The sequence below is a fragment of the Hippocampus guttulatus genome, chromosome 1 (genome assembly GCF_054856545.1).
Source record: "Hippocampus guttulatus isolate MCC_2025c chromosome 1, RoL_Hgut_1.0, whole genome shotgun sequence".
Taxonomy (NCBI): Eukaryota; Metazoa; Chordata; class Actinopteri; order Syngnathiformes; family Syngnathidae; genus Hippocampus; species Hippocampus guttulatus.
The window spans coordinates 18,396,362-18,408,648 of NC_141261.1; the positions used below are offsets into that span (position 1 = coordinate 18,396,362).

The 12,287-nt window shown below is 44.3% G+C and overlaps 1 protein-coding gene across 1 annotated transcript; it reads left to right on the forward strand.

The window, feature by feature from the left end:
• Positions 1–1,033: 1,033 nt before the first annotated feature.
• On the forward strand, positions 1,034–7,678 carry LOC147210756 (potassium voltage-gated channel subfamily A member 3). Its single transcript, XM_086116135.1, has 3 exons — positions 1,034–3,954; positions 6,668–6,737; positions 6,841–7,678. The coding sequence occupies exon 1, from the start codon at positions 1,307–1,309 to the stop codon at positions 2,897–2,899; it is 1,593 nt and encodes a 530-aa protein (XP_085972261.1). The 5' UTR covers positions 1,034–1,306; the 3' UTR covers positions 2,900–3,954; positions 6,668–6,737; positions 6,841–7,678.
• The last annotated feature ends 4,609 nt before the right edge of the window (positions 7,679–12,287 follow it).

The window sequence follows — 12,287 nt, forward strand, 5'->3', positions numbered from 1 at the left end:
CTTGTCTTGCTTGCCAGATCTTTTGCTTTCTCCCGTGCCCGTCGGGGCTGTCCCTTTTATTCTCCAATCAGCTCCCTCAACCACTTGTGTCTTGTCCAAGTGTTCCTCGTTATCTCGTCAATTGTTTTGTAGTTTTTGTGACATTGATGTTGCTGTCACGTTTTGGTTCTGCGTGGTGTGTTATGTTTGCTGGTGTTTTGTTGTAGCTTTGAGTTTTTGTTTTTTCAGTACTTTGCTTTCGATTTAGTGTTCCACAGTACCCTCCTAATCGTGTTTTTGTTGTTTTGATTGGTGTACCCCGCGTTCCCTGCCTCCCTGCTTTTGGGTCTTCTACCATGCATAACATGACTGTAGGCAATACATATCAATGGGCGAATGTCCACATGCCTTCACTTGTGGATCGTCTTTCCTCATTGAAACCATTTTAATTTAATGAGAGACATATGGTCCTAATAGAAATGTTCTCACTTTCATTTCTGACCTCATTGGATATGCTCATTGGGTGCACAGGATACAACCAACAAGGCATTTTTTGTAAACCAACATGATCCAAGCCTGGTAAAACCAGATTTGCAGAAAAGGCTTTCCTTTTCTGCAAATCTGTTTTTACTTTTTTGATACTTTCGCAGTTTTTTCCCCCTTTTCATTTCAGAACCCTGGACAGCAACTCTTTCAGAACATTACTGCAACCCAGACTGACAAAAAACAGGAACGGAAAAAGAAACTGTAATTTGGATCAGCTGAAGAAGAGAAATTTAGACTAGAACTGTACGTTTCCTTTTGAGGAGGCTCAGGGCAAGGCTGTTAAAACGACATTTTGGATGGTTGGTTTTCCATCATACCTACTATAGTTCATTATTTCGCACTTCCCTTTTCACTTTCCCGTTGTTAAATCACGGACTAATAACTGGGATCGACGGCTTTTTATGGGCACCCCCATGTCCTGTCTGTGAGCAACGACCTTGTTTAAAAAGCCCATTGATGTGTGCGTGCGTGTGCGCGTAACAAAGCCGAGAGCGCGATAGGGAGGGGGCACGCCCAAAAAAAAAAAACTCGGTGCGCGTTGAATGACGGCCGACTGTTGCTTTCAGCGTGCGTTCTTGCGCGATGCTATTGGCCGAATAGGGCGACATGCACCCGGGCGCCTGGTGCTGTGGGCGGGTGGAATGCTCGTTTATAACCCCCGCGTCTCCGGCGGTGGGCGGGAACGGCAACCGCTGGGGGGAGCGAGAGCGGAGGAGGATGAGGAAGACGCCAGACACCAGGCTGTAGCGGCGGCGGGGTCCGCGGAGGCGGCCGTCCCTGGATGCGTCGTGAGCCGCGCATGGACGACCACTTGAGCCTCCTGCAATCACCACCGCCGAGCGTGAGCAAAACACGAGGCGACAACTTGGTGAACCACGGATACACCGAGACGGAGGCCGACGTCATGACCGTCGCGGCGTGTGACAACATGTTGGAAGAGTCTGCGGCTCTCCCGGGCCACCTCTCCCTGGATCGATACGAGCCGGACCACGAGTGCTGCGAGAGGGTGGTCATTAACATATCCGGCTTGCGCTTCGAGACGCAGCTCAAGACTCTCTCGCAGTTCCCGGAGACCCTCCTGGGGGACCCCAAGAAGAGGATGAGGTACTTTGATCCCCTCAGGAACGAGTACTTCTTCGATCGGAACCGACCCAGTTTTGATGCCATTCTCTATTACTACCAGTCAGGAGGGCGCATCAGGAGACCCGTCAATGTCCCCATTGATATCTTCTCAGAGGAGATTCGATTCTATGAGCTGGGCGAGGAGGCGATGGAGAAGTTCCGGGAGGATGAGGGCTTCATTAAGGAGGAGGAGCGGCCCTTGCCGGAGAACGAGTTCCAAAGACAAGTGTGGCTGCTTTTTGAGTACCCGGAGAGTTCGGGACCAGCGCGGGGCATCGCCATCGTCTCCGTCCTGGTCATCCTCATCTCCATTGTCATTTTCTGTTTGGAGACACTGCCCGAATTCAGGGACGAGAACCGCGATGCAATCCCGATCGCGCCCGTGATCAATGGCACCCTTCCCTATTTCACCAGCCCCTTCTCAGACCCCTTCTTTGTGGTGGAGACGTTGTGCATCATTTGGTTCTCCTTCGAGCTCCTGGTGCGCTTCTTCGCGTGTCCGAGCAAAGCCACGTTCTCCAAGAACATCATGAATATCATTGACATTGTGGCCATCATCCCTTACTTCATCACGCTGGGAACGGAGCTGGCCGAGAGGCAAGGGAACGGACAGCAGGCCATGTCGTTGGCCATCCTGCGTGTCATTCGCCTCGTGCGCGTCTTCCGCATCTTCAAACTCTCGCGTCATTCCAAAGGTTTGCAGATTTTGGGTCAGACCCTCAAGGCCAGCATGCGTGAACTGGGCCTGCTCATCTTCTTCCTCTTCATCGGCGTCATTCTCTTCTCCAGCGCCGTCTACTTTGCCGAGGCCGACGACCCCGAATCGGGATTCAACAGCATCCCGGACGCCTTCTGGTGGGCTGTGGTCACCATGACTACCGTTGGCTATGGGGACATGCATCCCGTCACCATCGGGGGCAAGATTGTGGGCTCTCTGTGCGCCATCGCCGGCGTGCTGACCATCGCGTTGCCTGTGCCGGTCATCGTTTCCAATTTCAACTACTTCTACCACAGGGAGACCGACGGCGAGGAACAGGCCCAGTACCTGCACGTGGGCAGTTGTCAGCCTCTGGCGGAGCCCGAGGAATTGAGGAAGACGCGCTCGTCGTCGTCACTCAGCAAGAGCGAGTACATGGTGATAGAGGAGCATGGCATCAACAGCGCCTTCAAGCAGCAGCCAAACTTTCCCACCAGCGCTCAGAACAACTCACAGAACTGCATCAACATCAAGAAGATCTTCACTGATGTGTAGTTGGTTCTGGTGTCACGGACGTTGCGAGTGGATGCGCGATGGCTCAGATGTCATTGCGCATGGAAGCAGTGCTGGATGAGTGAGGGGGTTTAAAAAAAAAAAAAAAAGCCCAAATCCCATCTACTTTTATTCTGACAATTAGAATTGGTTCCAGTGCTTACAAAAAATAAAAAAGAATGTGCGGAGAGAAGGCACTCCTTAAAAGCTTGCAATAGAGAGGGAACCTGTTGTAGCTGTTTAGGAAAGCTTTATAACTGTGAAAGACTACAAATGTATACTCCAATGACCTTCACGTTGTATTAACCACAGTTGTGATTCGTCAGTCGTAGCCAATATGCAATATCCAGGATCGTTTTGATGTGTTCGATGTCTCTTTAAACACACGCAGTTTAGGAAAAAGAAAAACTAGTTAACCTATATGATATGAATTAGACTGTACTATGCCTTTACCATGCGTTAAAGTCCAGTGCAAAGCGCTACTCCACCTGTTCACAAATCAACTCCCATGTAGAATAGAGGCGTTTTGTGGTGCCATTTGGGGCCAGTGGACCACCGTGCTGTGTCTCATCACCCACTAAAGACACGTGTTCGGAGGAGAGCAAAACCGAGGCAGAGCTATTCCACGCGCACACGCGTGCTTCTCTTTGATGCCTCAAATATAACCTGCTGTGATGCAATCTCCGTGGTGACTGCCGTTTCCCGGGCAACCCCAACCAGTGTTGCCATGGCGCCCCTGTTTCCACAGAAACCGCCCAGATGGCTTGGAAGCTAGATTGAAGATTAGCATCCGAATAACGTGTCTTCAAGGACTGCTGTTGATGACGTCAAGTGTGTTTATGTGTAAACGCAACCTCGCAGGAAGTCAAACGTCAACAAGCTCATCTATATTCGACTGTGATGATCCAAATCCTGCCACCCCGAATGAACCAGTCTGAAACCAAGGAAATGGATGGAGAGGCACCCTTTCAAGGTTTTCTGAATGGACTGTCTGGCTCTCCTGGGTGCAACACTATTGGCGCCCAGCAGGGGATGCTCTTCACCCACCGATGGCACCGGTAAGGCCCAAGCACGTTTCTTTCCCATGTCCTAATGGCATATATTTCCCTTTGACCACTAAAAGTTTCCGCAGATTTATCGCCGCTTTATGGACCTGCCAATGCAGGCATCCTGTTTGTTTGGACAGATCCCAATGAGGGTGTGCCAAAGGCTCGCGTCGTTTGCTGGTGTAAACAACTTTGAGTATTTCATGTTTTCACCTTCAGTTGACTTTGTGTATGGAAAAACATGCCCACTTTGCCTCTCTCGCTTCTGCCCCCTGGTGGCCAATACCGCCTGCCAGCAGAACAGGTGGCTCGTGTCCCTTTGTGACCTGGTCGTGTTTACCAAGAGAAACAAAGACTTGACATCTTTAGCTGAAAAGGGGTCACTCTCCGCCTTGCTGAAGGCTACGTTTAGGTTTACCTCTATGAAGACGGCATACTTTCCTTGACCAATACAATATAATTGGCACCTTTATTTACTGTATTGTCAAATGTGATCGGCTCTAAAGCAAGCTAGTTCTTCTTTCTCCCTCAAATCAGGTGCAAAAATATTGGAACATCGACATAATTCTCAGCTTTTTGCCTCGACGCGCCACCACAATGGATTTAAAATAAAACAAGATGCGCTTTACCGGCAGACATTCATCTTTAATTTGAGGGGATTTACTTTGTACATCTGAATCAGGTGAACGGGGTCGGAATTACAACAGTTTGTGTATGTGCATCCCACATTTGAGGGGACTAAAAGTAGTCGGCTCAGCTGTTCTATGACCAGGTGGGCATTTATGGCTGCCGATGCAACTTGTTCCCGTGTTTATATGTTGACGGTGTGACTGCTGGCAAACATAGCAGGCTGAATTCTGAATTAGGCAATGAGTTAGTCTTGTCATATCCTGCCTAATGCTTCCGAACTAATTGTACGGCACTTCACAGTGTAGAGGGACAATGACATGGAGCATATTTTGGAAGCGACCAAAGTTTTTGAAGGCATGGACGTTTTTGCAATGGCCAGTCACCTGACCCGAATACAATTGAGCATGTATTTTACTTGCTGAAGTGACAGAAGTGAAGAGAAAATGCAATTAAGTATTAAAAAGTGAAAGTTTGATTCACCCGCGACCCTGGTGAGGATAAAGCGGTTCGGAAAATGAATGATGGGAAGTTTGATTCATGAGTGTTCATATGTCCTGTTATTTTTTTTCCCCTGAAAAGTGAGAGGCACATATATTCAAGCTGGAAATCTGAAGTGCATCTTGTTAATTGTATTTTAACATTGTGGTGGTCTTTAAGAGCCTAAAAGATGAGAATTATGTCCACGTCCCAATTGTGTATTTATGGCCCTGACTGTATTTCTCTCGAGTCACAAGTGTATGGCACTCAGGTCACTCTCCCTAAACTCAGTCAAATGAGAGAGTGACGCAGGGAGACCCACAAAGTGACGCCCGTTGCTGATTCTACTTTTGTGACCGATGACCTTGGTTTCAAATTTCTTGTGAAAACCTCATCAGCAAAATAGCATTCTAACTACTCAGGTCACATAAAAGCGCCACTCAGGGGATATTGTACTTGTTTACCCTCTAATTTGATTGGTCAGGCTGGGAAAATGGGAATAGCGAAGAGAAAAAGTAGACCGCCACTCACAGGACTTCTCTCTTGCCTTTTTTTGAAAGTTGTTTTTGTAAAAATCATCAAGCACACGGATGCTTGTGATGAGTGAACTGGATGTCTGTTTATCTAAAGCATTTCGGCATGCTCGCTTCTCCTTTCATCTCCTCTTGACACATTTTGCAAAGACAATTTGGCCATAGTGTGTTTTTTTTTCCCCCTCTCTACTCTGAAGAAACACCGCAAAATACTTGGCTCAAATGTTCCACACTAAGATCTCTTTTATCAAGCAATAATAATAGTAATCAGCATCATCATCATTTGTATTCTGATTATTATTACCTTTAAGTCTCATATGGGCAGCAATGATGGTCGACTGGTCAGCACGCCGGCCTCACAGTGCAGACAGAGGTCAAGTGTTCGATTCAGGCTCTGGCCTTCCTGTGTGGAGTTTGTATGTTCTCCCCGTGCCTGTGTGGGTTTTCTCCGGGTACTACGGTTTCCTCCCACATTCCAAAAACATGCGTGGCAGGTTTAATGGAACATTCTAAATTGGCCGTAGGTGTGAGAGTGAGCGCGAAAGGTTGTCCATGTTTGCCCTGCGATTGGCTGGCAACCAATTCAGGCTGTACCCCACCGACTGGCCGACCCTTCTAAGGATAAGTGGATTAGAAAATGGATGGATGGATGAAGTCTCATATGTTTAGTATACGCATACCCTGACCTTGTCCGCTTATGGGACAAACCTAAAATCACAACATGATAGGACTAAAATGAAAAAACGTTTATTCATTTTTATAAAGAATAAAATCACCTGGATCCCGAAAATTCTTTTATTTTGTGCAACCACCTGCCATCATATTATTTTCTGTGTGTTTTCAACTTTGGTTTGCAATTCCTTCCTTAGTAGGGGAGTGAGAAAATGTGTATTGACTCACAGTCAAACATTTCTACGACCGTATGCAATGTTGTTGTTGTTGTTGTTAACTTGCATCAAAGCTCAAACGTTTCTCTTGTCTGATACATTTTGGGTTTGTTCATGCTAAGAGAGGAGGAAGGGTAATGTCTTATTCTGTCATTATTACCACCACAACGACATTAACAATTTTGCCTTCCATGTCAGTTTCTCAGGTGGAAGCTGTCCAGGCCGCCTGGAAGACTTGCAGCGCCCTCGTTGACTGACTCTCGTGCAGGTAATATTTCAAAAGCAGCCTGGAAATGAGATTGAAAATGACTGAATGATATTTTACTGCTCCTTTTAAAAATTATCTTATATATTTTTTTCAATCTCTGCAGGGTTGTAAGAGAGTATTTCTGTGGACCAAATGGGGTAAACTTGGTTGACAAAAGAATTACCCCTGGAGGAGAATTTCTTCCTCTGCCTTCTCGCTGGCGTCCTCATACTTGGTGCCTATAGCAGCTCCGCCCTGCCAATTGATCCTCTTTAAGACCAAAAATCTGGAAAATCGCAAGAATATGAAACATTTTTTTTTAAACTCTCTCCATAGTGTGTCTACAGTACAGTTTATCAAACAGCCCGCTTCATTTCTAGCTGTGTAGCTGCTGTTTTATGGCTGCTCTGTTTTTTGCGTGAAAGTATCACAGCATCAAATATTACACGCAGTGAGAAGATTCATCTTGACGATTCTCCATTTTGCCCAAACGCTTTCGAAGATGGAGAGAAGACAGCCAGCAGTTTCAAAACAAAGCACCCAATTCCTCGGATCTATTCAGATCTCTTTATATGTGGATGCTATATTCATGTTTCTTCTCACTCATCATCAGTGCTATTGAGAACAGAGAGTTCTTTTTTTCGTATTGAAAGCTGCAAAAAAAAAGAGGCCAAACATCGAGTGAAAGGAAACTGTGATATAAATCAAAGACTGTTTACCACATGCCTTTGTTAGCTCAGTGTGCTCTGTATTGCTAACATTTAAAATACATGTATGTTACATGTGATCGTTGCTGCGATTCCCCTGCCCTACACTTAAAAAAAAAAAAAAGTGCACCCAGCACAAAGCTCGCGTCTGTCCCCGAGTGCTCTGCTGCAGAATGTTGGCAGGGGAAGCTACGTTTGTCAGTATTTGTTCGACGTTACTCTGTGCTGTCTTTAAACATGACCCATTTAACAAGATCATGACTTGCACTGTCTTTATTTGAAAGCGCGCGTCGTCTGTGAACAAATTAGATCTTCATTTACTGCTAAGAGGGGAGACTGTCTGATTGTCGACATATGCACAATAAATTTGACAATCTTAATCCATTTAAAATGTCCCAAATCAAATTGAGGTCGGAGCTGAAAACGCTGCGTATGAATTTGGAAAAGGCTTCTTCATAGAGCATATTTTCATTTTTCCTATCAATCATGAAATCCTGTGATGTGAGTATTGTCGCACAACTATGTCTTAAAGCAGTGACACAATGCAAATGTGTCTGCCGTGATGCGAAACCGCTCTGTACACAAGTAGACTGCCCTCATGCTTATCAACAATTGTGGTAAAGTATAATGTTGTTTGCTACTTTTTAAGTGTGACAAGTGTAAACCACTTTGCTGCACCCATGTGTTTTTTTAAACTGTTTTGTCCTTCAAAAAAGAAGTAGGTTACAGTAGTCCCATGTGTCTGTGATTCTCCCAATTTGTTGCAAATGTCAGAATTACTTCATACTGCAAAAACATATTCATGAGAGCCATATGCAAAGACACTGGCAATATATGCGTGAAATTGTGAACAGTTCGCCAAAGGAGCACAGCAGGCAATCACCATAGCAACAAGAGCGAGCTCTTGCTAAGACCGTAGAGATGCACAGAAGGTGAAGTCATCGAAATGCTCAAACCATTGTGACCTGTCTACACTTTCTGACAGGAAGATGGTTGGCTGTGTGTGTGTGTGTGTGTGTGTGTTTACTTCCTGGCAGAAAAACAGTGAGTGACCCAACAAGCAGGCACAGATTAAATTTGGACATGCATTAAACACAATACCAGAACCATATTAATGAGAGGAGTATCAGCAGAAAAACAGACAGCAAAATTATGACTTCATAACTGACGATTTTTAGCAGCAGATGTACGAATATGTTAACATGGTACCGACTAGTTCATAATATCAAATACATGATTAGTGTTTTGTTCGGTTTTGCTAGGGCAGAACACATCCGTCATTTTTTTTTAAAGCGGAATCAAACTGAATTGTCAGTCAATCAGTCATATTTTTTTTAACCATACTTAGGTCATTGCGTCCATCGGTAAATTTAACCAGTCCACCACCCACCTCCGTCCCCCCAAAAAAACAAGTAATAGTTCAGCTGCTGAAAAATCCAATGCACACTATATATCAGTGTATCTACATTATACGGTGGTTCACCAAGGAGCTTTAAAACACACATACACTCACATCCATTTCACATACACTTATGGTATTGAACTCTTAAGTACAGCAGGATCACAATGGTGTCAGCCTGCAGCTTTTTAAACTCCTAAAATGACAAAAGTTTTTAATTTGAAGTTTAAAATGGCTTACTTTAACTCTAATCTTTGCTAATTGGCAGATCACAGCTCTGTGGTGTGTATCAAGTAACCTGCCAAATCTTTCATATGCTGTCGCAAGTTTTGTCATAATAATGCTCAATGCTGTTGGCGTAAACGATTGTAGCTGTAGATTAGCTTGCTGTAGAAATGCACTGCACCATACTAAGAAATGTTTTGGGGTGGTTCCAAAAGAGAATTACCCTGTAGACCAGCGGGTCTTTACTGATGTCACGCTGCGACCCACATCTTTCTATTGTTACAACACACTTTTAATGAAGTAAAGAACAGTTCAGTGTCTTGTTTTGTTTTTTTGGATAAAAATACCTCTAAAAATAAATGTAAAGGCAAACTATATATTTTTAATGGCAATTAGAATGTGTTTTACATGCCGCCAATGACATATTGCTCACCAAAGGCTAAGCTACACTTTAGTTGTTTAGGTGAGTAACAATTCCTGTCGCTAACCTAATATTTCTCTTGTGAGAACTTGGTACAACTCTGCAGTGGACCCCCCCCAAAAAAGTCTGAATACAAAAACATGTAGTAGCTGTCGTCAACCCACACAAAATGGCTAACTAATTGAGAATCACTGCTTTATGGGTCTCCAACCTGATAGGTAGGTAGGCAGACATGCAGGTGGACAGATAGATTGTTGGATGGAAAGATAGATGGATGAGCGACTCACGCCCTGTTGAAGTGTCCTTGAGCAAGATCCTGAACCTTGCTCCCAGTAGACCTGGCAGCGTCTTACTTGGCTGCGATATAAGTGTACTCCATTTTACGTTTCCATTTTTTTTTCTACATACCGCCACATAAGAAGGGCCAAGCGTTTCCATAGTCAATGGAAGCAACCCTGCTTCATTTCCCCGTACAAACACATAAGACAGGCAGGATGGGTTTCAGTTACTTTCTCTTACTCAATTACCCTGAAAGATGAAAACGTACCTCTGTCACTGCTTCATCCATCATTTTTTTTCTTAATATCCTGCATTTTTTTTAAAGTTTCATCAGCAGAACAGGCGTCCGGCAGGGAAGGACTGAAGGACCATCCTTTAGTGCTGATGGAATGCCCACCCCTGGAATTATCTCATTACTGTAAATTATCATACAGCATGTTATAGAGGGTTGTTGTTGTTGTTTTTGGGGGGGGGGGGGGGGGGGAGCTAGAAACCCAAATTGCAACGTTTTTGCTGTTTTCTTATCGCCGTTCATCTCAATGGGGAAAGATGATTTGAGATACGAACGTTTTGACTTTCAGACGTCTTAAAGGAACAAACAACACTTGCATTTCAAGGTGCCACTGCATTCTCAATTTGAGTTTAGGTGAAAATAGAAAAAAAAATAGCTTTTTTCATCAAATGTTGTCTTTTTTTTGTTTGTTTATTAATTCGCCAAACTGTATGCGTTCTGAGAAACGACAGCTGTTATTGAGTGGAAGAAATGAACATTAGTAAGACTAAATATCACAACTGCGATATGATTAGTTTCAAAAGAGTGCATTATAATTAGTGCACTCTTTTGAAACGAGACTGGAATCAAGGTCAAGCAATGTCGGGTATTTAGTGCATTTTTAACCTTTACATTTGAATCACCTCTCGTGTGCTCTCTGTCACATAATAATATCGTACCGTACATCATGTGTGACAAAATGTGATCAGATTAATGTTAAATGAGATCATATGCAGGTGTCAGTGCAGAGATTTATTGTTGCCAGGAATGATGATGCTGTTGCTAGTGCCTCTGCATAAATGAGAACGCTGATTGGCTGAGCCGGCGTAGTATTCAGCCACAGGCGCAGTGGACGGGGCGGGACACCCGCTACAGACATGTGCTTTGCAAATGAGGAGACTCACTCAAGTACTCATATTCACATTACAGTGAGGGCAAATGCAAGCAAATGCAGACATGACTACACCTGCCTGTACATACGCAGCATGTAATGTACATGTATTCCAAAGCAAATGTAGCAAACAAAGCGGATGGATACAAAAGAGTGATAACTTGAAAGAAAAGAGGATGCTGCTTTGCCCTTCGGGATGACTCACTTCAAGTGACCTTTAAATCTCCACCTCTCTCCCTCTGTTTGCCACCTTTTCATTCCCCATACACTTTAATGGGGCCTGACAACTCTCCCCGAAACCACAGTTTTCCTTGGATCTGGCCCACTGTTACCTCCATATCGCATTGTTACAAAACAAAAAGGCGCCATCGCTTAAAACACAAACAAACAATCGTGCCCGATTAGTGCAGCTGTCAGACCCCAGCTAGTGCATTAACTGTTGATTTGATTGGACTGACCAGACGGTGAGCACTTAACTGCCGCCCGCAGCCTGGAGAGCAAACATTTGCCGTGGGAATGAATCCTTCACTTCATACTTGATTCAGAGTCACATTAAGTCTGACTAATGTTTTGTGAGCGGTGCATTGATCTCCTTGTACAAACTACGTGTAAGCATGTAGCATCTTCAGTGGCGTGCGGTCCTGGCCTTCAAGGCCTTCTCCATAGCCTCAAACACTATTTGAAGCATGGCACTACAGAACACTTACAGCTTGCATGAAATGCTAATCATTTATTTCCAACAGTCTTCTGTTTTTATTTCATTGAATGTGTCTGCGCTGCACAGCTTCGAGTTGTTTATCGTTTTTCTTGTTGTTGTTGTGTATCCTATCAGATTTAATCTTCGATATGTTGCCAAGGAAATATTATTTGCTCAATGCTCAAATAAAAGGCTGAAAGTACAAATAAATAAATATTTGTTAGCATTAAAAAGTAAAGAAAGGTAGACAGATAAATATTACGGTAGTTAAAAACTTAATTAAAAAGGTGGGTCTTGAGTCGAGTTTTGGTTGGTTGAGCTTAAAATATGCACGAAAGATTGGTTTGTAGGACGATGTCGGACATGAAGAAACGGGCATTTTCAAGGTGCGCTTTTCAAGAACGAGACTTTTTGAGGCACGGTTCACCCACTCTGTTGCTGGCTGGCTTGATTGAAGCTGGAAATTGATTATTGGGGGGCATTGGGAGCTTATACAGACAGGCGGCAGCAGGCGAAGGAGGTCTCCTGCATCTGCGTCTCTGGTGAGGATACCATGTCTTTTATTTGAAGTTTTTATTTTGATAAATATTGATTGTGTGGTCCAAACTTCACCGTTGGCTACTGAGTATCTTACTGTATACTTCCACCAAGCAGCTGTATTCAATTCACATGTGCAGTTT

Bases quoted from the DNA above. Each gene is read 5' to 3' on its own strand.
- LOC147210756 (XM_086116135.1), top strand. From the start codon at position 1,307: ATGCGTCGTGAGCCGCGCATGGACGACCACTTGAGCCTCCTGCAATCA.